The 23,052-nt window shown below is 45.9% G+C and overlaps 1 protein-coding gene across 2 annotated transcripts; it reads left to right on the plus strand.

Annotated features, from left to right (window-relative positions):
* On the plus strand, positions 1-22,825 carry LOC128340145 (corticosteroid-binding globulin-like). 2 transcript variants are annotated; one of them, XM_053284936.1, is made up of 7 exons: positions 1-105; positions 5,795-6,469; positions 7,630-7,900; positions 9,419-9,557; positions 13,070-13,129; positions 14,300-14,443; positions 22,486-22,825. In XM_053284936.1, the coding sequence occupies exons 1-7, from the start codon at positions 99-101 to the stop codon at positions 22,678-22,680; spliced, it is 1,491 nt and encodes a 496-aa protein (XP_053140911.1). In that variant the 5' UTR covers positions 1-98; the 3' UTR covers positions 22,681-22,825. The 2 variants fall into 2 exon arrangements, with proteins under 2 accessions (XP_053140911.1, XP_053140913.1); XM_053284938.1 differs by lacking the exon at positions 13,070-13,129.
* Positions 22,826-23,052: the final 227 nt, after the last annotated feature.

A 23,052-nucleotide genomic window follows, 5' to 3' on the forward strand; every position in this document is an offset into this window, starting at 1 on the left:
GGCGTACACAGAGCTGCCCAGTGATCAGAGTGGCAACCCTTGGCAGCACAACTCCAGCTCAGCGGTCTCCCTGTGCTTCTAAAGAAAGGCACCTCTGAATGTACTGTAAGTATGGAAAGATCAAATCTTAACTGGGTGTCAGAGAATAATCTCAGTAGCATCTCTTTGGTGCTTTAGCTGTGTGGATGCAGGAAGCCTTTGTGTGTATAACAGTTTTGCTAACCAGTACATATGAAATCTATCGTCATGCATCCCTAGGACCAAATCTCTGCGCAGGGATGAAGTGCTTCTCAGATTCCAGTTTCTGGGAAGGAGAGATCACTGGAGGCTTATGGCACCTTTGTAAGATTTGCTTTAGTTACAGATTTACACTATTTAGAATGGAAATAGTAGAGCTACCAGCACAACCATGGGTTACCCCAGTTTGCAGAGAGCAATGCCTGTACCTTTGCTTCTCTTCTGCCTTCTGTCTCACTTTTGCACCCCAGCCTCCAGAACCCTCATCTGCTTCTTCCTCTCTGTAGGTTGTTCGCTGTATCTCTTTTCGTTAACTACCCAATTATTTAGCTGGATTCAGCAGAGGGTGATGGGAAGAATGACCTCACATCAGCTGTACCACATGTATTGGGACAAAATAGCAGGATGCATGGCACAGGCCAGCAAAAAAAAATCTGGTAAATGAGAGAAACATGCACAAGAAGAGAAAAATATTTATTCCATTTGTTTCTCTGCAGAAAGGTCAAGAATTGGGCCAGAACAGAGATGCTCCATAATAAGGTTGTTCCCATGACCATACTTACCCATCCTGGGGGGAAAGCAGGAGCCTGCCTGCCTTCCCGCACATGACCAGTGTCACTCCTGGGCTTCTCAATGCCACACACCAACAGGACCGGTGGGTGAGCGTTCTGGGAGCAGCGAGGTTACAGGGGGAATTTATGTATTTATTTATTTTATCTATTTTCATTCCGCTCAAAACTTACGTACAGAATGCAGGTAGCAGCTCCCCACATCCCACAATGCATCGTGTGAGGAGCATAGTTCAGTGGAGGATGCCCCCACTGCCTCCACTACTAGCCCAATTTTGTCTCATTGTAAGAACCACCAGGCTCAGCTGTGAGCCCTGTGGTTCTTAAGCAGGTCGACCACTTATGTAGCCCTGCGCTTAAACCAGGTTTGCAGAGCTAGCGCTACACAAACCCAGTTTTCCTGCTGAAGAGTTGCCACAGCACGGCTCTACTCACAAGCAGACCTGTAGCCGGGAGGCTGAAAAGCAGCTTCCTGGCTTGGGGAAGACAGACATGACAGAGCCCGCAGTCGTGTGTGCGGCCGCTGCAGCCACCCAGAGCAGACTCTCTACTCTTGTGTGGGGAGAATGGGCTAAGCCCGCTCTCCACGCAAACCCTCCCCAGGCTGCTCCCACTGATCGTGGGAACTGCCTCTCAGTGTGCAGGCAACCCGAATTTTCACATGACTGGGGAGTGGATTAGAAGGGCACAATATCTGCCTTCTACCACTCTATAAACCCGAGTACAAAACCTAGGCTATGCTGGTGCACAGCTCTGGGATAGGGAAGAATCCCAGTACTCCAGATAACCAACCCTTCCCAGGTTGGGTTGTGCAAGCCCCAGTAGGGCTGGCCATGTGAACGACCTTGCCAAATGCCAGAATTGGTCAAATGGCTTGATGCATATTAGCATGTACCATGGTCAGGGCTTATAATAGAGAATGCTGTTTGATCCATCCAGCTTCCACATCTCTAAGTATAGAGGCAGCACCATGCCTGTATGTAATGATAAGGATGATAGGAAACAGGTCCCAGAGAAGTTTGGGCACATTTGAATTCCATATGATTTGCTCTGAGACGTGGAGATGTTCAAAGAAATTCCAAATGGAAAAGTGGTTAAAAGAGTGTCCTTGAGATGGTATATACTCAATAATAAAGACTGTTTGTCTCCAGGCTTTCCCCCCAATATCTCCTTTCTCCTTGTAGCAATTGTTTTTGTTTGGTACATGCTGAGTCAGGGTGGTTTTTTCATACCTTGGTGGCCATCTGGCTGGGTGCTTTGATTTCATGTGTTGTGGGAGCTTTGCCCTCCGACCCCCTCCCAACTCTCTTTTCTAGGATTTATGGGTGTGTGTTTTCTTTTAGCCTGCTCTTTCTTCACTCTGCCTTTAAAGACAGATTTCAAATGCTCACAAAAATTGACAGTTTGGTGAGGTTATTGCTGCTTACAGAGCAGTACCATATCTCTCAACAGTAGAATTTTAGGGATGTCCTTCGATGATACGTTGTATCATCACCTTCTGCGCTCTCTTTAACAAACAAATGTCCTTGTTTCAAACTATTGCAGTCCCATAGGGTATTACATTAAATATCCTTATCTACATTTAATATCCTCCTCTTCCTACCTATGGAGGACTGTGCCTTCTAGAAGCCTCTGCAACTCAAAAACATTATTTGCTAACTCCCAAATGTTTCTGTGTTCTTCGTGAGCATGGATGATTGTGTTATTCTATACTGAAGCCTGGTTCACACTATCATTCAAATCAAGGTTTAATGGCATTAGTGCAATTCTGTGAACCCATGCCCAGGTGGGAATCCCAGCTTCATCTCAGGCCACACAACACCTTGGCATTGGTTCACACAATCACACTGATGCTGGTAACCCACAGTAAACCTAGATTTAAATCACGAGTGTGCCATTAATGAGACAAAGGGAGACAAATGTCTCCTGCCCCACAGCCTCTGAGGGCCCCTCCGGTGGTGGTGTCTGGCTCCATGGTGCACCAGGATGCAGAAATATACTGGAGAGCAAGTATGCTACGGGGGCGGGGGCGGGTTGTCTGCAACGTCGGGTTAGGGCCTCGGCTGCCTATTTGAACATGCTGCTGATTCTGGCTGCCTTGTGATTTGCTGTGAAATGGAGATATAGTTTGCCTTTGGGGCTGAAAAGGATATTGCATTCAAATTCAGCTGGAGAGCAAAAAGAAAAGGGGGAATTTAGCCCTTTCCCTTTTGCTCTCCAGCGTGCCTCCCCTTCCCCAGCAGTATCCTGCACTCCTTCTCAAATCCCAGCCGGCCCTCCCCTGCCCTCCCTTCCTCCCACTTTTGCAAGCTGAGGGAGTTTTCAGCAAAGGAAAAGAGCAAGAAAATCAGAGGAGGGGGCTGAAGAAGAGGAGAGGTGGGCGCGGAAAGGTAGCTCTCCCAGAGCGCCACTCACTTGCCTGCAGTTTCCCAGGTCCACATATTAATTACTAAGTAATACAAGCTGGCACAATGACTCCAACATTAGGTTGTGACAAATACATTGTCACTGTTGTTACTCTTGTGAAGTACTTGTAAAGAAATGGGTAGTGTTCTAACTGCAAGGAAACATTTAGAAAACACCATTTCTTGCCACAGTTGGCATTTTCATCTCTCTCTCTTTCCCTGGCCATCCTCCAAGGCATGCAGATAGTCAGGGATGGAGCTGTATTTTTGAGAAATGACACCTGCTTTGCTTGAAGTGTGTTCCAGGTTCAGCCCCTGGCAGCTCCAGCTAGGGCTGGAAGGACTGGAACCCTGGGCCCGGGGAGCTGCTGCCCATCAGTGTTGGCGGGACCAATGGCCTGACTCAGTGGAAGGCAGCTTCATATGTTTCCCCTCCATTTATACTCACCACGACCCTGTGAAGTAGGTTGGGCTGAGAGATAGCAAGTGGCCCAAGGTCACTTTGTGAGCTCAAGTGGGTGAGGCTGTTGTGGCAGTGGTGGGGCATTACTGAGTTCTCATGTTACGCTGGAGATTGGGGACTTAGAGTAGGTGGTATGTGTGTGTCTCTGTGTGTGTGTGTGTGTGTGTGTGTGAGAGAGAGAGAGAGAGAGAGAGAGAGAGAGAGAGAGAGAGAGAGAGAGAGAGAGAGTTGGGACTCAAAGAGGGATCTTTTGCTTGTGTCAATATCTGTTTCAAATGTTTTTCTCAGTTGGGGCGGTGGCAGTGGTTTGTAATCATTCCCTACTTCTGTTCAAGCCAAACCCTGTCTCCATCAAATAGAGAAATAGAAATAAATGTGGAAAAAAGTCAAATACTCAACTATGGTTTGAGAAAGAAAATACTCTCATCCATTTTTTGCAAGGTACTTTCTTTCGTTCTTCATCTCACGTTCCAGTTCCTCCTTCCTCTTTCTCTTTCTCTTAAGTTCTCCATCAATTCTCATTTTTCCCTTCCCTGTCCTCCCCATTAGAAATAGTTTGGGAGACACTAATAGGTTGGGTATTAGTGGGGGAGGGGCTGTAAAGGCCTCTTGGTGATGATGCTTAACTTTCAGTGGCAGGGAGGTATGTTACACCAGCGGTGGGGGTGGGGGCGGTCCAGAGGCCTTTAGGTCCAGGCTCCAAAATTACCTAGGTGTGCAACTGGCCTTGAAAGCCTATAGCAGCTAGAAGTTTAATTTTTTAAAAAAAGCTCTGGCACCCTAGCAGTGCGAGCATGGTTGCCAGTCTCTGTGCAAGGGGTTCAAACCCTGCTCATTTGTTGGGAGTTTAATGGCGGCAGAAGATGCACCTGTTCCCCATGTAGATTCCATCATGAATGCAGGTGTGTGTGGCAAGTGTCTCTGCAGCACTAACTGCCCCAGAGCCAGAGGTTTTAGTGGAGAAAAGCAAGTGCTGGCTCAGGGCAGTAGGAAAGGTGGAGGTAGTCCCACATCTGGTGATACTGGAAAAGTGGTCCAATCCAATTAGAATTGCCAGCTCTGCCAGTACTGATCCATGGTTACTCTAAAATTTTGGGGGCCCATGAGTGGGTGCGTGAATGCAGTGTTGGAACACAGTTCGGCCTGGGGTGGTGGGTATCAATCTGTTGGATCGGTAATCGTGGGGTGCTTTTTTGATTAACTGTTGCCTGCTTTTGGAGAGCATCTAGAGGCCCGCCCACCTCCCAATATATTGTGGTTACAGTTGGGGTTAAAAGACTTGGCAATTTTTCTGAAAGCAGCTTGGATTGGGAGGTTATCTTGCTTTTGGACCAAGGCATACACCCAGGTTGGTCCAACCTCCTTCAACACAGGGACTGGAGGGGAGCCGGAAGCCTGGGCAAGATTGGCTGGGTTTGGAGAAAAGTTAATTAGGACATGGGCAAGTTTGTCTCCTTATGCAGAGGTGTAGTGATTCTTCACCCAAATATTGTTTTTTCTTCTCCGGACCGTTACCGGGGTGATGGCGTGCACCTGTTTCACAAGGGGACAGACATCTATTTGGCAGACCTGCCGAGGGGATTGGCTGCATTACTGCAGGTTTAGTGGGAGATGCATGGGGCCAAGCTAGGATAACCCCTCACTGTGGCAGGTACAGTGCAGTTTGCAACCAATAGTGTAGGGCTGGTGCAGTGAGCATCTTAGGCACATGTTTTGTGGGAAAGAGGACTCCTGGCCATGCCCTAGAAGCTCTACGGCTTAGGGATTTCTGGCTGGGATTTCTTCCAATTTGTGGAAGCAGCACCTTCCTGAAACACTTCATGGCTTTGCTGTGTTTGTGTGATGGTCTTCGCAGATGCCTGCCATTAGGTCGGCTAGGAAGGGCAGACTAAACATAGGGCAAGCGGCATGTGTTCAAATTGTTCTCAATACAGTTGTGGCCCTTTAATACCAGTTTTGCTTGTCTCGTGTCTTCACTGTCTGGGTGCAAAGAGATGCTCTCAGTACCAAGTGCTGCAGAGACCATAAGCACAAAATAAAGATTCTGTCCTCATGTTTGGATAAATATCTTCCATTTTGACACTGAAATGTACAAAGATAATGTGATTCTTTTGTTGCAGATTTACTCCATAGGAATACAATGGCTAATGTTCACCTCTGTCTGCTGTTTGCTGGTCTCTGTGCTTTTACTTATGCTCAAGATGTTACAAGTCCCCAAGAGGACCAAGTCTGCCAATATGACCCTCATCCTTCTGCTGAAGGTCATCAAAGAAGCAAAAATGAGATTTGTCAAAAGATAATTGCAGGAAATGTGGATTTTGCCTTCAAATTATACCACCAGGCTGCTTTGGAAGATCCTGGCAAGAACATTTTCTTTTCTCCACTGAGCATTTTCACTGTCCTTGCAATGGTCTCCATGGGGGCTGAGTCTGCCACTGCGAATCAGCTTTTTTCAGGTCTTGGTCTGAACCATTCAGAGATCAGTGAGCAAGAAATACATGAATGTTTTCATCATCTCTTCCAAATGCTGAACCGCAATAACTCTGAAATTGAGTTGCATATTGGGAATGCTATTTTCATAGATAAGAAATGGTTGCCACTAGCAGAGTTCTTGAATGACTCCAAACATAACTATCAGGCTGAAGTTCTTCCAATAGACTTGAAAAATTTGACAGAAGCCCAGGCCCAGATCCAAAGCTACCTGAAGAAGAAAAGCAATGGGAAATTAGTCGATGTGATCCAGGGTCTTGATCCAGAGGATGTCATGGTTCTTGTAAACTATATTATAATGAAAGGTAAAGTAAGTGGACTTTCCCTCCTAAACATAGTTGGAAAGGGCAAGCCTCTTCTCAGCATGCAAACCATCAATGTTTTCCAAGCACTTATTGCAAATCCTCAAAAACCATGAAGAGGTTTTATGAGTGCCTGAAAGTTTATTCTCACAAAATGAGTTTTTTTAAATCCTTGCCCCTTGGAAGTAAATAAGATAAAATAAGACCTACCAATACTTTATGATGTGTGTATGTGGTGGTGGTGGGATTGGTGACAAAAGGCGTTCCAGCCTTCCCCAGAATTTCAAATGATGGTCCTTTTTATGCTGAGAAAGCTTCAAGGGACAGACCTGTATGAGAGCAAGCCAAACTCCCTTCTGCTGCTGATTATTGACCACCAAATAATATGGGTTTAGTTCTTGAGATGGGGGATCTGGGAGTGAGGGAGGCACAGTTGTGATTCTTTTTGAAGATCAATCCAGATATGGATTACGTTTGCGGTAATCTTCTCCAAATGAGCTACAATTTTTTCTGAAGTGGGTTTTCACATATTGTCCCCCATCAGTTCGAGAACCTGCTCTATCCTTTAAGCGTAGCAATGCCTTTTTTGGTTGCATGTTGTTGCAAACTTCCTTTTTCTGCTATTAGGGATCTGTTCTTCGAGAAGTCATTCTAGATGCTACTTTCTCTGAAAGATTAGTTGCTGCATCCCTCTGGTGTCCTTCTGCTCATTTTAAAACTCTATATGATGTCAGCAAAAGATTCTTTGATATAGTCAAAGAAAATCTCCTTGTCAAGAGAAACCCATACACCTTGTTCAGACATGCATACTCTAGGCTTGTTCCATTTTTAAACAAGATGCAGAGTGGATGATTCTCAATCCTCAACAGCAGATTTTTGAGGGCTTCAGGAAATTCTAGATCAAAGGGGGGTTGGAGAAAATCACTCCTTCCCATTATGCAAATGAAAAGAAGTTTTTAGAACACAACTGTGAACACACATGTACCTCTGAAAACTGAATTTCTAAAACAAGAAACTGAAAATGTTCACAAGCACAAAGGCTCCTATTTGATTTCTGATCTTTTAATTATTTTGTAATACATATTACACTCCTTTAGATTTTTAAAATGCACAGATGTTTTTGCATAGTATAACCATGATTCTCTTGCCTTTCTTTCCATAAGTCTCCTGGGAAAATCCTTTCAGTCTTCTGAATGCTCAAGAAGATTTCTTCTTTGTGGATGAAGACACAACAATGAAAGTTGATATGATGAAGAAAGATGGCTATTTTAAGAGTTACTATGATAAGAGACTGTTCTGTGAGGTGGTTGAGATCCCCTACAAAGGCAACGTTTCAGCACTGTTCATTCTGCCTGAGCAAGGAAAATTGAAACTGGTGGAAGAGGCACTGGGAAAAGAAATTTTAGTAAAATGGAAGAGCTTATTGAAACTACGGTAATGCAGCATGGTGTAGGGGATGTTTTGCCTCCATTTTCTGTGCAGATATTAACTATCCCTGTGCATCTATAACTATGTATACTGTACCCGATTATCCTGTCCAATGAATCCTCCCACCTCACAACTACACGTGGTGTAGCCTAGGGGTGTGTGAGCCGGCTTGAAATTCAGCCAGCTCAGCTTGAAGGCTCTCTCTAGAACCAGATGGGAGTGGTGGTTCCGGAGGGCAATTTGAGCCTAACCCCCACCTCAGGAGCCAGCTCAACAGGCACATTTGTGAAGGATAATTCGGCAAGGAATTTCAAGTAGCTTGAAAACCAAACCACAGCAGCGGCGTGAATGGGGGACGGCAGAGAAGTGGGCGAGGAACAAACAATCGTGTTTGTAATGTATACTATAGTAGCTTCAAAACCAAGCTGTGGAGGCAAGGATGGTGGCGGTAGAAGCAGGGGCTCCTTCCACCCCCCCCCCACTGGCCTCCCAAATAATCAGTCAGCCACGCTGTAAAGGGGTGGCGATGATGGTGGGGCCGATGAAGGCAGCAGCTGGCGCTCCTTCCACCCCCTCCCAGGCTCCCAAATTGCTGGACGTCTGCTCTGTGGCCTCTTTCAGGCCCTGTGCATATGTGAATGTTGCCTTTCAATTATGTGCATCGTCAGAGCCGAGCTGGGGAAGCAGAGAAATCCCTGCCTTGGAGTAGAAATCAGTTGTTTCTTCACCTCTGCAGGTGCACACAATGGGATTTCTCAGTTGAAAGGCAACATCCGTGCATGTGTGGAAAGAGGGAGTCTGGCAGTGGGTGGAGAGAGCCCCTGCTGCCACCTCCCGCTGATGCTGCAGCTCGGTTTTGATGTACTGTAGTGTACATTACAAAAATGCTAGCTTCCCCCCACCCCCAGTTCTCTCTAAGGTGTGTGCTCATGTTTCTTGATGTCTGCTCAGTTAATTTTAGATACCGCTCAGGTTGAATCAAGAAGGCCTCCTCTGAATGCACATGCACACACACTGCCTTGTTTTAATGTACTGTACATTTCAAAAATGCTAGCTTCCCCCTCACCCACCCCCCACCACTTGGGTTCTTTCTCAGGCAGGCATGTTTGTGTGCATGCTCATGTTTCTGGATGTCCGCTCGGGTTGAATCAGGAATCGGGAAATTAGAGAGAACACTGCCCCATACCCCTTTGCCCTCTCCTGTCCTCACTGCTGCCACAGCTTGATTTGAAGGCACTGAAGTGTACATTACAAACATGCTAGCTTTGCCTTCACTCCCCGCCTTTAGTCATTTACTTGTAATGAGGAATCCTTGCCAGATTCCACTTTATCAGTATGCCTGGTGAGCCCTTTGAGCCAACTTAACAGCTGGACTGGACAGGGCCTAGGCTCAGGTTCAATCGAAGCTTGCGTCATTACACTGATTTTCTATCAAGCCAGATACTAAATTGCTATACAGGGTGCCTTGTACAATATATTCTTGCAGGGTGATAGCTCACATGGCCTCTATTCCTTCTTTTACAGGAGAACAAGTGTGTATCTCCCAAGGATTTCATTGTCTGAAAGTTATGATGTCACAGAGATGTTTAAAAACCTGGGTGTTATTGACCTTTTCAAAGAGAGAGCAGAACGATCTGGAATTACTGGGAAACATGAGCTGAAGGTATGCTTTTCAGGAATCTTCATGGGGTTTATACTGAATTAAAAACTCTGGCTTATATCCAGACTAACACTGCACTAGTGCAAACATGTCACACTAGTGCAAGGATGTCACGTTAGCTAGTTCTGCTAAGTCAGGAGCTGAGTTCAAGACTGCTGTTGTGCTGGTGTAGCAGGGTGCACTTCTTCACTCAGTGGCATATATTCTGCTATGAAACCTGTTCCTCAGCCCATACATGTTACAGCAAATTATGCAAAGCTATTCTTGTTGTGCATGTGTAGCACTTGTGCAAGTGGATCTAGATTGCAAGAGGCTGAGCAACTTCGAGAATCTGCTCAGCTAGTTGAGACTTGTAATGATGCAACCACTCCTAGAGGAATATGCAGATATCCTTGTGAAACCACACTTGCTCAGATGTGGGTCTACAAACACATTTGGGACGATGCCTTTTTCATTGCATTGGGGGAATGAGCAAAAAACCAAATTGGCAAGGGTACAAAAACAGAGGTCCACAGTCTGGGCACAGGCAGATATGAATGCTAGAGTAGCCCCTAAGGAGCAACAGACTCAGGCACAAGGAATGAAATTTATTGAAATAACAAACACAATTCTAACAGGAGTATCTGGCAAACTAGAAACACATAGGAACATAAGAAACTGCCATATACGGAGTCAGACCATAGGTCCATCTCGCTTAGTATTGTCTACACAGACTGGCAGTGACTTCTCCAATATTTCAGGCAGGAATCTCTTTCAGCTCTGTCTTGGAGATGCCTGGGAAGTAACTTGGAGCCTAGATGATCTTCCCAGAGCGGATCCATCCCCTAAGGGGAATATCTTACAGTGCTCGCACTTCTAGTCTCCATTTTGTATGCAATCAGGGCAGACCCTGCTTAGCTCAAGGGGACAGGTCATGCTTGCTCTCACCACACCAGCTGTCTTCCCTAAAAAGGTTATGTGGGCACAAATGCATCAAAAGCAATCAGTACGACTATAGGAACAAACAAAGAAGAGCAGAGGAGCAGTTATGTATGCAAGGAAGGGGAATAGGGGTGGGGAGGAGAGAAAAGAGCTCTAGTATCTATCTATCTATCTATCTGATTTCTATACTGCTCTTCCAAAAATGGCTCAGGGCAGTTTACAATAAAGCAAAACTAAAATCAATTCACTATTAATTTTTTTTTAAAAAACCTGTAAAAACAACATAAAGGCATTATTAAAACAGTTTGTAAAACCCTGGAAAATGAGGCCAGACCTTTATGGTTTAAAAACAGTTTAAAAATCCTGGAAGGCCAGGCCAAACAGATAGGTCTTAAGGGCTCTCTTGAAGGCCAATAATGAACTCAGTAGACGGATTTCTGCCAGGAGTGCATTCTACAGCCCAGGAGCAGTTACAGAGAAGGCCCGCCTCTGAGTTGCCACCAGACGTGTTGGTGGTAACCGAATATGGACCTCCTCAGATGACCTTAATGTGCGGTCGGGACTGTGCAGAAGAAGGCGCTCTCTAAGACCTTGAAAGAAATAGTCTTGTCAACTCATCCTTAGTCTGCTGATTTCATGTGTGATGCCAAAGGAGTACTTCCACCCATGGGATGGGGTGAGATGGTTCCTTTTTAGGCCTTCCTGTCCTGAGCCAAGCCAGAGTTAACTTTTGTGGAAAAGTTGGCAGGGGGAAGCAGGCTGTTTAATACTGAGAAATCTGCATTGTTTCAAAGCCAGAATTTTACAAAAACCTTTAAGATGCTGCTTGGTCCATAATTCCACCATCATTGGGAGGAATCTGCCCTTTGCCTTCATGAAAAGGGGAAACAGCATGCCCCTCCCCACTTTATATTCCCGGAATAGATGGGAATACAGTTAAGAAACCTGCACACATGAAGTCCACATTGGTAGGACCCTGTGTTATTTTTTTCAAGGCTATGGGTAACTCTTTGGATTTGGGGGGAAATTTTGGGATAAATAAAATAGCAAAAAAAGGGCAAAAAGTTGAGTATCCTAAGCCCTCCCTAGGACTACCAATCAATCAACTTTATTATGACCATAAAAAGGAAAGGGGAGATTATGCCATTGAGTCGGTGTTGACTCCTGGTGACCACAGATCCATGTGGTTTTCTTGGTCGAATGCAGGAGGGGTTTACTATTGCCATCTCCCACACAGTTTGAGATGATGCCTTTCAGCACCTTCCTATATCACTGCTGCCCAAAATAGCTGTTTCCCATAATGTGGGGAATATACCAGTGGGGATTTGAACTGGGAACCTCTTGCTCCCTAGACAAGTTGCTTCCCCACTGTGCCATCAGGTGGCTTAGAACAGCATAAAATGCAGGAGGTGATTACACAGTACAAAGTATAATGCATAATGATACGTTAAAAGGCCTAAGGAGAAATTAAAAAGTAGGGGTGTGCACAATTCAATTTGTTTCATGTTGATTTGTACCTGAATTGAATCACCCCCAATTTATTTTTGGTCAGTATCCCCCCCACAAATCACCCCAGATTCAATTTGTACCTGAATTTTCCAGATCAGAATCCAAATCGATTTGGATTATAAAAGGGTCTGAAGGCCAAAAGAGTATGGCGGGTGGTAGTGCCCAATGGGTGCAAGGAAGCTACCACCCAGATTTCAAAGCAGTTGGGCAAAGGGGTGATTTATAAAGAATTTTTGAAGATGGCATGTCTTTGGGGCAGATTCGGGGCAGAAAAGGGATTTGGGGGGCAGAAGAGTGGGTCAGGTGCTAGTGCCCCAATGGGTGACTGCTACCACCCAAATTTCAAAGGAAATCCTGCTCTGGGCCACCCTGGTGTCACCCACCCCCCGGGAGTTATAAGTAAGGCTGCTGAAATCCTCAATATTCCCTTTGGAGAAAAGCTTAAAGACTCGTAAACTTCAAAAATCATTTCAAAATTAGCCCTTTGCCCAATTCCTTAGAAATCTGTGTGGTAGCTTCCTTGCACCTATTGGGCACTAATACCCAGTTTGGCCACAAAATGGAAGTCTGAATCTTTGAATTTTTTGGATCTAAATTGGAGGTGATTTGTTTTGTACCTGAATCTGAGCAATTGAGGCCAGGGGTGATTAGTTTTGCCTACAAATCACCCGAATTGGCCAGATTTGGGGACAAATAATTTTGCACCTGAATCTTTTCACACATCCTTTGAAATATATATTCCTTTGAATATATACATTTGGAATATGGGTGGTAGCTTCCTTGCACCCATTACCCCGCCCCCCCGCCACTCTTTTGACCCGGGGACCTTTTTTGATCCAAATTGATTCGGATTCAGATTTGGAAAATTTGGGTATAAATTGAATCTGGGGTCTTTCAAGAGGGTCAGATTGGGACCCAAAACAAATTGGGGATGTTTGGATTTGGGCAAAAATCAAAATGAAAAAATCTATTTGTGCACATCCCTAACATACTTTTTGGAGTCTATTTTGAAATTAACAACCATGCGGGATATAAATGTAATTGTAATAAAATAATAATAATAATAATAATAATTCTCCATGCAGCCAGGATCAGTGTCTTTGCAAGCAATGGTGACTAAGAAAATCTATTCCTCCACTCCCCTGGTAAACTCTTGTACCATCTGTGTATGGCATGCAACATCAATGTGCCCTATATTTAAATATTTATTGTGCTGTGCTTCTCTATCTGGACATTTATTTCTAATGCTGTGGATATTCCTAATGGTGTGGATCTAATGCTGTGGACCCACATCTTGTACATGCAGACTGGAAGTGGTTGTTTATTTGTACTGTTGTGTGCTTTTGAAATAGCTGGGCTGCCTATCTGTGGTTTCTTCAGTTCGGCTTTTGCAGCTATAGAAGTGAATTTCCCCTTTGCAAAAGGGCTGCTCTTGCCTTTTCCAAAAGAGCATTCCAAATGGCTCCTCTTCCAACTTCCAATGCTTGGTGGAGAAGACGTTACTTCCTCCACATTAGTGTAAAATTGCCACTGTTCCATGATCTGTGATTTTTAGTCTCTGATTTCCATGGCATTTCAATGGCTTGATTGAGAGTAAAATTTTCAGCAAGTTGCATTCTCTCCTAATGCTTTGTCTAGAATCCCAAGCAAAAGTCTGTCTCTAAGATTTTCCTTTTCTTTCAGCAAAGTCACAGTGCTCAGAGAGCTCATGCAGGCCTTTGGGGATAAAAGCAGATCCTCTGATAGAGCATATATCCAACCCCAGCACAGCATCCTTCCAGTGGCTGTTGCTGTGTCTTCTTTTTAGATTGTGAGCCCTTTTGAGACACGGGCCCATCTTGTTTATTATTTATTTTTCTGTGTCAACTGCTTGGAGAACTTTAGTTGCAAAGCGGTATATAGAGCACTGAGAAAAAGTGTGTGAACCCCCTAGGATGGTCTATAGGTCAGTACGATTCTTATTCAGAACTTGGTAAGGTCCTAAGGTGAGAGAGAAAGGCAACCCCAATGAATTAGTAGGCAAAAAGGCTATAACTTGAATATTCACTCAACAGAAAGTGTCAATAACTTGCATGATGGAAGGCGCGCTCACCCATGTAGGTGAAGGGGGTGGGGGCACCTGCACAGATGAAGAGGTGGGGGTGCCAAATCTTCGCTTTGGACTTGCCTTGAGCCCAGAAATATTTTGAGGCCCATGTTCAAGAACTGCTGTGCAAGGGATTAAAGAAACTCCTCACTTGGCAGGAACAGAACAAATGAACTTTAAAAAATCTGGCTCTCTCTTCAGTCCTAATCCTTGTTTCATTTCCATGCAGGCTATTCACAAAGCTCATCTGAACATCCATGAGGACGGCACGGAAGCTGCAGCTACCACTGCCAATGAAGTAGTTTACACTTCATTACCCATTATAACTGAATTTAACAGGCCCTACAAGTTTATTATTCAGAAGGGAAATGAGGTAATATTCATGGGAAGAATTTCAAACCCTGTAAGAAACTAATTGCACAGACAGTATTCTTCTTGCAGCCCTGACAACACAGACCTGGTTTGATGTGCAGTGTGCATGAACAGGTCTTTAGACCCCAGTTACTTTCAGAAATGCCATTGACAAACATTTCCCAACAAATTAAACACTAATGTGATAAATGTTTTATTTTTGGTTTCTCTCTGGTATCTCTCTCTCTAGTACAAAATTCATATTCTAAGGTATTGGCAATTATCAACATAAAATATTTATTGGTTCTTGTAACTACACAGTGGACCGGGTCTCACGATCAGTGAGACCCGGTTTTTCCTGGTGAGTGGGCAGGGAGCCCTGGGCGGCTGGATCGGCCGCCCACACAATAGCTGGCTCTGTGATGGAGCCGGCAGGGTTGGGGCGAGTGGGGGCCGCGTGGCCCCCACAAGCTCCAGTATGCCCTGTGCGACTGCGCAGGGCATACTGGGGAGACCCTTGAGCCGGGAGGTGGCTTTTCGCCTCCCAGCTGGGGGTCTACTCATGAGTAGACACGGTGCGAAGGCGCGCCGCGGCTACTCACGATTGCAAAAAGCAAGTTTGCAGGAGCGCTCGCTTTGCAAACCTGCTTTTTAGCAGGGGTTCTTGAGCAGGTTGCCCGCTCAAGAATCACCGGGCTCAGCTGCGAGCCCGGTGATTCTTACGACCAACAAAAATCGGGCTAGCCTCTGCTAGCCCAATTTTTGCTGATCATGAGAAGCACCCCAGTGATTATTCTATGCTCACGTGTGCTTTTGTGTGAAAAAGAATGAAGAATGGGAAGATTTTTCTTTTTAACAAGTCACATTCTACCAAATATCTGTTCTGTGATTCAAAAGGTGGTCCATTAAAGTGGAATATTTTGAAATTTTAGGATAGATGGAATTTTAATGGATTAAAAGAACCATTATACATATCTTATAATTGCATTGTTTGAAAGGATTACAGCATGTGCCCGGAATATCTGCAACACAACCAGGTGCTGGAGGAGCTGTTGAAACAGCACACTTTGTAAGAGAGGCATTCTTACCCCTGGATCTTGGGGCCCTGGTCCATGGCCTCCAAGATCCAGGGGGGGGGCTCTAAATAGCCAAGGAGACTTCCTGAAGACATTGTGCACCCACCCTGCCACTGTCTCACCACGCTGAACCTCCATCCCCCCCTCAAAATTTCAGCTGCCATGTGTGTGGCCGTGGAGGGTGGAGCGTGTGGCCGTGGGGTGGCCGACCACTGGGACTGTCCATCCCGCCTATAGACTCTTGATAACTGTGAGGCACTCTAGCTTGTCTGCACAGCTGAAATAGATCGTCACATGCCCGTGATGTCACAGGGCTATTCAATTTCATCCAACCTGCAGATGTTGGCCTACAACTCCCATCATCCCTGCTGTTGGCCAATGTGGCTGGGGTCTAGGCATTCTGGGTACTATAGTCTGACAGCAGCCTAAAAGCTGCAGTTGAGTAGCCCTTTACTAGTCAAATGAAGAGCAGAATTGAAGCCTTGCTACAATTACTGCCTGTAGATACAGTGAACAACCCTGCAAATTTTCTTGACATCCATGCTCTGCTCCCAATGAAAGTGACTAATCTCTTCCCCCAATTTTCCACTTCAGAGATCAGAGTCGAAAACTGAATAAAGGTTTCAAACCAGCACGAACTGGGGCTTAGCCACATAGTTATGGACCAAAAGAACCCCTTGTTGCCGGAGAGCAAATAGTTATAGCAAATGTCACTAGGTAGCATTGTTATCCAGGCTTGCTTGTTTTAAGTATGCTGGTTTACACAGGACTTGCCTTCTGATTTAAATAAGTGAGTCAGGTGTACCCAGCCAGGTGGCCCCTGAAGGTGTCATCTGAGCATCAGAATGTCATGGGATGTCTCTCAGGAGATATTTGGGACAGATCTGGCCTTTGAAGACAATGGAAGGCTGGTCTCACAACCTTTTTGAAGATTTGTTATAGAGACCCTTCCAAATTTGTATTGGCAGTAGTAATCATATTTATATACCACTTTTCAACCAAAAAAGCCCTCTAAATGCAGGTTCTATAGCAAAGGAAGAGAAGAGAGTTCCCTCTCTTAAAGATGCTCACCATGAAAAGGGGACCCAGTGTAGACACTAGCAAACAGCTACTGGGAGGACCCCTGTGCTGCTGGGATGAAGGCAGGAGCTGTTCTGCCAGATATAAGAGACAAGCAGGGATCCACAACAAGAGGCAGCAGTATATGGCTGGTGTGCATGTGTTACCTGAGCCAGTGAGTGAAGGTGGGGTTTTGGAACAAAAGTTAGCAAAAGTATACCTCTGCTATAACTGGGGTCTTACTCCGTATGCACACCTTTAATCTTCTCTGTTTTCCTCCATTTGTTGCCAGTACTATTATTATGGGTTGGTTTTTGGACAAAGAAGTGTACTGCAACTCCTATCCAGAGGTAGATGAACACTGCTCTAAGTGTAAGCGGGGCTCTGAGGGGTATGGCTGATGGGTTCAGGGCGGGACTTCTGGCCCTATTTTAGTCACTCTACACAAGGTTCTTGTTGGAAACTCTAAGAAAGTGCAGTATAATCATTCAGCTAGAGAGCAGCTCTTCTCTACCTTGAAATTTAACACCAGCTTAAGGAGAGTTGCAGTTTGCAAATGATCTCTGAATGCTGATCAAACACGTGTATTCAGAGAGATGCTTTCCAATATAAAAGGCTGGGGGAGTCGTCAATGTCTGGAATGAGGCTGAGCCCCGTCCACCTCAGAGCCTCCTAGCGAGGCAGACCAGCAGGATGAGGGAGGGAGGGAGGGAGACAGTCAGAGGGTGCTGCTCTGCTATGGAGGAGCCTTGGCCTCGCTTGCTGCTGTGGTGATGTGGAGCCTGGCTGCTGTGAAGGGCTGCTCCCTCTTTCTGCCGCTGCCCTGTGCAATCAAACACGTGATGTGCAAGCGAGCATGTCAGAACACATGCTTGCTTGCTCCATCTCTCAGCCCACCCTCACCTCTGGGAATCTGGAAGTCTTTCTTTGGCCAGCCTCTGCAAGGAGGCAGGCGGGTGGTCCACACTATCCCCCAACCGCCGCCACCCGCAGGAGAGCGATTGGGGCTGGTGGCAGCAGGCTGCTAGTATCAGACTGTGGGTGGATCTTGCACACATGGTCACCCAATGGTGGCATGGCTGCCACCACCAGGACCTCAGGGACATTTTGGAGCCCCTGCTCACATGGCAGGGGACTGGACTTTGGACCAGAGATCTGGCCCAAAGTGTGCCTCTGGGTTCTAAACTGCACTAGAGCAGCCTGAATCATCCCTCTGCGTATGCAGCTCTTATGTTTCATTATCCTGCTTTTAACAGGTCTAATTGTTTTACGTACCTAAATATAGTAGAGAGCATGGATGGACATTCAATGATATATATCACGCTTTTAGTGTTTGATGTGAAGAAGTTCTGTAGTTGGTGCTCCCTAGAATTGGCTGTATTAGTGAATTTCTTTTGCTTCACAAATTTATTGTAAGCAGAGGGAGGATTCCGGCCCCTCTAGGGAAAGGTCTGACAGAATGGTGGACATAAGAACATAAGAACAGCCCTGCTGGATCAGGCTCAAGGCCCATCTAGTCCAGCATCCTGTTTCACACAGTGGCCCACCAGATGCCGCTGGAAGCCACAGACAGGAGTTGAGGGCGTGCCCTCTCTCCTGCCATTACTCCCCTACAACTGGTACTCAGAGGCACCCTGCCCTTGAGGCTGGAGTTGGCCCATAGCCCTCCGACTAGTAGCCATTGATAGACCTCTCCTCCATGAAGTCATCCAAACCCCTCTTAAAGCCATCCAGGTTGTTGGCTGTCACCACGTCCTGTGGCAGAGAGTTCCACAAGTGGATCACGCGTTGTGTGAAAAAGTACTTCCATTTGTTGGTCCTAGACCTCCTGGCAATCAATTTCATGGAGTGACCTCTGGTTCTAGTGTTGTGTGAGAGGGAAAAGAATCTCTCTCTCTCCACTTTCTCCACACCATGCATGATTTTATAGACCTCTATCATGTCTCCCCGCAGCCGTCTTTTTTCTAAACTAAAAAGCCCCAGGTGTTGCAGTCTTGCCTCATAAGAAAGGTGCTCTAGGCCCCTGATCATCTTGGTTGCCCTCTTCTGTACCTTCTCCAGTTCAACAATGTCCTTTTTAAGATGTGGTGACCAGAATTGTACGCAGTACTCCAGGTGTGGTCTCACCATAGTTTTGTATAAGGGCATTATAATGTTAGCCGTTTTATTTTCAATCCCCTTTCTAATGATCCCTAGCATGGAATTGGCCTTTTTCACAGCTGCAACACATTGAGTCGACACTTTCAACGAGCTGTCCACCACAACCCCAAGATCCCTCTCCTGGTCAGTCACTGACAGCTCGGATCCCATCAGCATATACTTGAAGTTGGGGTTTTTTGTCCCAATGTGCATCACTTTACACTTGCTAACATTGAACCACATTTGCCATTTTGTTGCCCACTCCCCCAGTTTGGAGAGATCCTTTTGGAGCTGCTCAAAATCCGTTTGGGATTTCACTACCCGGAAGAGTTTGGTATCATCTGCAAATTTGGCCACATCGCTGCTTAACCCTGCTTCTAGATCATTTATGAATAGATTAAAAAGCACCGGTCCCAGTACAGATCCCTGGGGGACCCCACTTCTTACTTCCCTCCATTGTGAAAACTCTCCATTTATACCTACCCTCTGTTTCCTGTCTTTCAACCAGTTAGCAATCCACACATGTACTTGTCCCCTTATCCCATGACAGCTAAGTTTCCTCAGGAGTCTTTGATGAGGAACTTTGTCAAAAGCTTTTTGGAAGTCCAGGTAGACTATGTCAACTGGATCACCTTGATCCACACACTCGTTGACACTCTCAAAGAAGTCCAAAAGGTTGGTGAGGCAAGATTTACCTTTGCGGAAGCCATGCTGGCTTACCCCCAGCAGGGCTTGTTCTTCTAGGTGCTTTACAATTTTATCCTAGAGGATGCTTTCCATCAATTTGCCTGGAACGGACGTTAGGCTAACTGGCCTGTAATTTCCTGGATCGCCTTTGGATCCCTTTTTGAAAATCGGTTTTACATTTGCTACTCTCCAGTCCTCTGGTACAGAGCCTGATTTCAAGGATAAGTTAAATATTTTGGCAAGGAGGTCAGCAATTTCACATTTGAGTTCTTTGAGGACTCTTGAATGGATGCCATCCAGCCCTGGTGATTTGTTAGCTTTCAGTTTTTCCAGACAGTTTAGAACATCATCCCTTGTCACTTCTATCTGACTCAGCTCTCTAGCCTCCATCCCTAAAAAGCCTGGTTCAGGAGCAGGTATATGCTCAGTATCCTCTGCCGTGAAGACTTATGCAAAGAACTCATTCAGCTTCTCTGCAACCTCCATATCCTCCTTAATAATCCCTTTCACTCCCTCATTGTCTAATGGTCCAACTGACTCCCTGGCAGGTTTCCTGCTTCTGATGTACTTAAAGAAGTTTTTGTTATTCCCCTTGATACTTTTGGCTAAATGTTCCTCAAACTCTCTTTTTGCCTCCCTTATTGTCACCTTGCATTTCTTTTGCCAGAGTTTGTGTTCCTTTCTGTTCTCTTCATTTGGACAGGCCTTCCAATTTTGGAAGGAAGTCTTCTTCCCTTTTATGGCTTCCTTGACGGTACCCGTTAGCCATGCTGGCATCCTCCTGGACTTAGTGGTACCTTTCCTCCTTTTGGGTATACAATCTAACTGGGCTTCTAGTATTGTAGTTTTGAGTAAACTCCATGCACTCTGGAGCGAAGTGACTCTCCTGATTTTCCCCCTCAGCTTTCTTTTCACCATACTCCTCATTTTGGAGAAGTTTCCTCTTCTGAAATTCAAAATGTCTGCGTTAGACATCCTTGGTGATTCTCTCCCCGCATGTATGCTGAAATTGATGACACTGTGATCGCTGTTCCCTAAAGGGTCGATGACACTGACATCACGCACCATGTCCTGGGTGTCACTCAGAATTAGGTCCAAGGTTGCCTTCTCTCTGGTTGGTTCCATGACCAACTGTTCTAGGGCACAGTCATTTAGCGTATCTAGAAATCTGACCTCTTTGTCCTGACTTGAATGTGAATTTACCCAGTCTATGTGTGGGTAGTTGAAATCACCCATAATTCCAGCCCTGCCTCTCCTTGACGCCTCCCTGATTTCTAGGGATGTGCACGGTCCGGCCCAGTCTGGACTGGCACCGATGGGGGGCCCTTTCTTTTAGGGCGGGAGGGCTTGCTTACCCCTCCCGCCTCTTCGGCCCCCTCCAGCGCCCGTATTTAACTTAAAAGCGGGGCGGTGGAAACCAGCCGCCCCCGCCGCCACTACCGCCGCCCCCCCGAGCAGATTAACGATTAAGGGTGCCCCTGCCATCGCCCGCCCGCCAGCCAGCCAGCCCTCCCTCCCAGCTGCCCGCCCGCCTGAGTGTTTCCTTACCCAATGCATGCGCGCGCGCGCGCAAAGCGCCTTCAGTCTTCTGGAGGCCTTGCTAACGAGAGGAACTCCGTTCGGTAGCTCCTCTCATTTACTTCAAGCATTGGGTAAGGAAACACTCGGGCGGGCGGGCAGCTGGGAGGGAGGGCTGGCTGGCTGGCGGGCGGGCGGGCGATGGCAGGGGCACCCTTAATCGTTAATCTGCTCGGGGGGGCAGCGGTAGCGGCGGCGGGGCGGCTGGTTTCCAGCGCCCCGCTTTTAAGTTAAATACGGGCGCTGGAGGGGGCCGAAGAGGCGGGAGGGGTAAACAAGCCCTCCCGCCCTTAAAGTCATACCCCCCACCTGGACCCGAACCACCAAGACCCGAACCGGTCCGGCAGTTCGGCCATTCCTTAGAATGGCCGCCGGACCGGTTCGGACTCACCACTACTGATTTCCTCCTGCAATTCCCAGTCACTGTCGGCATTTTGATCCGGAGGGCGATAGCACGTCCCCAGTAGCACGTTTCCTTTCCGGCCTTGTATAGTCACCCACAGGGTTTCTGTGGTGGACTCCAGTCCACTTAGATTTTCTAGCTTGCTAGATTCTATCCCTTCTTTAACATACAGTGCTACCCCTCCTCCAAGGCACCCCTCCCTGTCCTTTCTATAGAATTTATACCCAGGGATAACAGTGTCCCACTGGTTCTCACTGTTCCACCATGTTTCTGATATGCCCACTATGTCTATTTCTGCGTTAGCAACCAAGCACTCCAGCTCACCCATCTTCTGGCATTGGCAAACAAGCACCTATACACTGAATCTCTCCCCTGATGTATGCTCTTCTTTTGACTCTTTGACCTGGTGGCAAAGGCTCCCGTCTGCTCTTTTTGCGGTTCTGCTCTGTCCCCTTCTGTTTTATTTGAATTCTTTGCAGCCTCACACTTTAAAGGATGGCTTTTGCCAAACGAGATACTGCCCAGCTCCCATTGGCTGTTAGGATCCAGAGGGACACTTGAACTTGAGATTGTTTGCTTTGCTTTGTGAAGTTGTTTAAGAAGTCCCACAAGGAAAAAGTGACTGAAAGAGTATACCTCAGAGGATGCGCAGAGTGCATTTATTTTTCCACTAATTATGGACCAGGGGATTCAGATCCAAAATGTTTTATAAAATTCTGGCTTGAAACAAACCAGCTTTCACTGTTTTTAGACCTTTTTGAGTTTAAAAAATAATAATCACCAAAAGTCAGAGGAGTGACCCATAGCTTTGTGGTGGCGGGGATGTGGGTGGGGGATAACAGAGTCCTTCAAATGTGCACTTCCTGTGTGCCAGATTTTATAACTGTATGCACACCCATTCCAGATATCTGATATTGGCAGAGCCCATAGATTCTGAATTAAATATTGTAAATTTGGATCGGGTTGAATCCAAATTTTCTGATCGGGCACAAGCCTAATCCTTAGTATCTCCTAAGGATTTTTTGTAAAAGACCTCTGGCTTGAAGATTGAGAACAAGCCCATCTGGCTCTCAGTATTAATATTTTGAATACAGTATTAATACTTCTTTCATTTCCTTGCAGGCTGTTCACAAAGCTGATTTGAATGCCCATGAGATTGGCACTGAAACAGCATCTAGCACTGACACTCAGCTTCTTCCCAGTTCCAATCTCACTGTGTTTTCAATTGGGTTTTCAGTTAACCACCCCTTCATTTTAATGATAATGGATGATCCCTCTGGAGTCACTATATTAATGGGAAGAGTTGCAGTCCCATAGAAAGGGAATCACGAAGCTGGACAACTTCTTGTAGCACTGACAATGTTGTGCTGGCTCAATGTACATTGTGCATGAAAAGATCTTCAGATCTCATTTATTTTCAGAACTGTAATTGGCACACATTTCCCAACATATTAAACAAAGATGTGATAACTTAAGTCAATGAAATGGACTGCTGTTTGTTCTCTCCAGTACATTATTCCTTATTCAAATGCTGTCTGGTCACCAACAGAAAAATATGTTTGTTTCAAATAACTGCTCAGTACTTCTATGCTCAGCTGTGTTTTTGTGTGAAAGAAAGAAGTCCATTTCATGGAACATTTTTCTTTAGAACACACGCACATTTTAACAAACATGTGAACTGCAACTTAT

Source organism: Hemicordylus capensis, chromosome 1 (genome assembly GCF_027244095.1).
Source record: "Hemicordylus capensis ecotype Gifberg chromosome 1, rHemCap1.1.pri, whole genome shotgun sequence".
NCBI classification, from domain to species: domain Eukaryota; kingdom Metazoa; phylum Chordata; class Lepidosauria; order Squamata; family Cordylidae; genus Hemicordylus; species Hemicordylus capensis.

What these genes read in the sequence shown, in the direction of transcription:
- LOC128340145 (XM_053284936.1), top strand. An exon ending in AAGAGCTTATTGAAACTACG is followed by an intron (nt 7,901 to 9,418) that starts GTAATGCAGCAT and finishes CTTCTTTTACAG; the next exon opens with GAGAACAAGTGTGTATCTCC. An exon ending in TCTATTCCTCCACTCCCCTG is followed by an intron (nt 13,130 to 14,299) that starts GTAAACTCTTGT and finishes ATTTCCATGCAG; the next exon opens with GCTATTCACAAAGCTCATCT.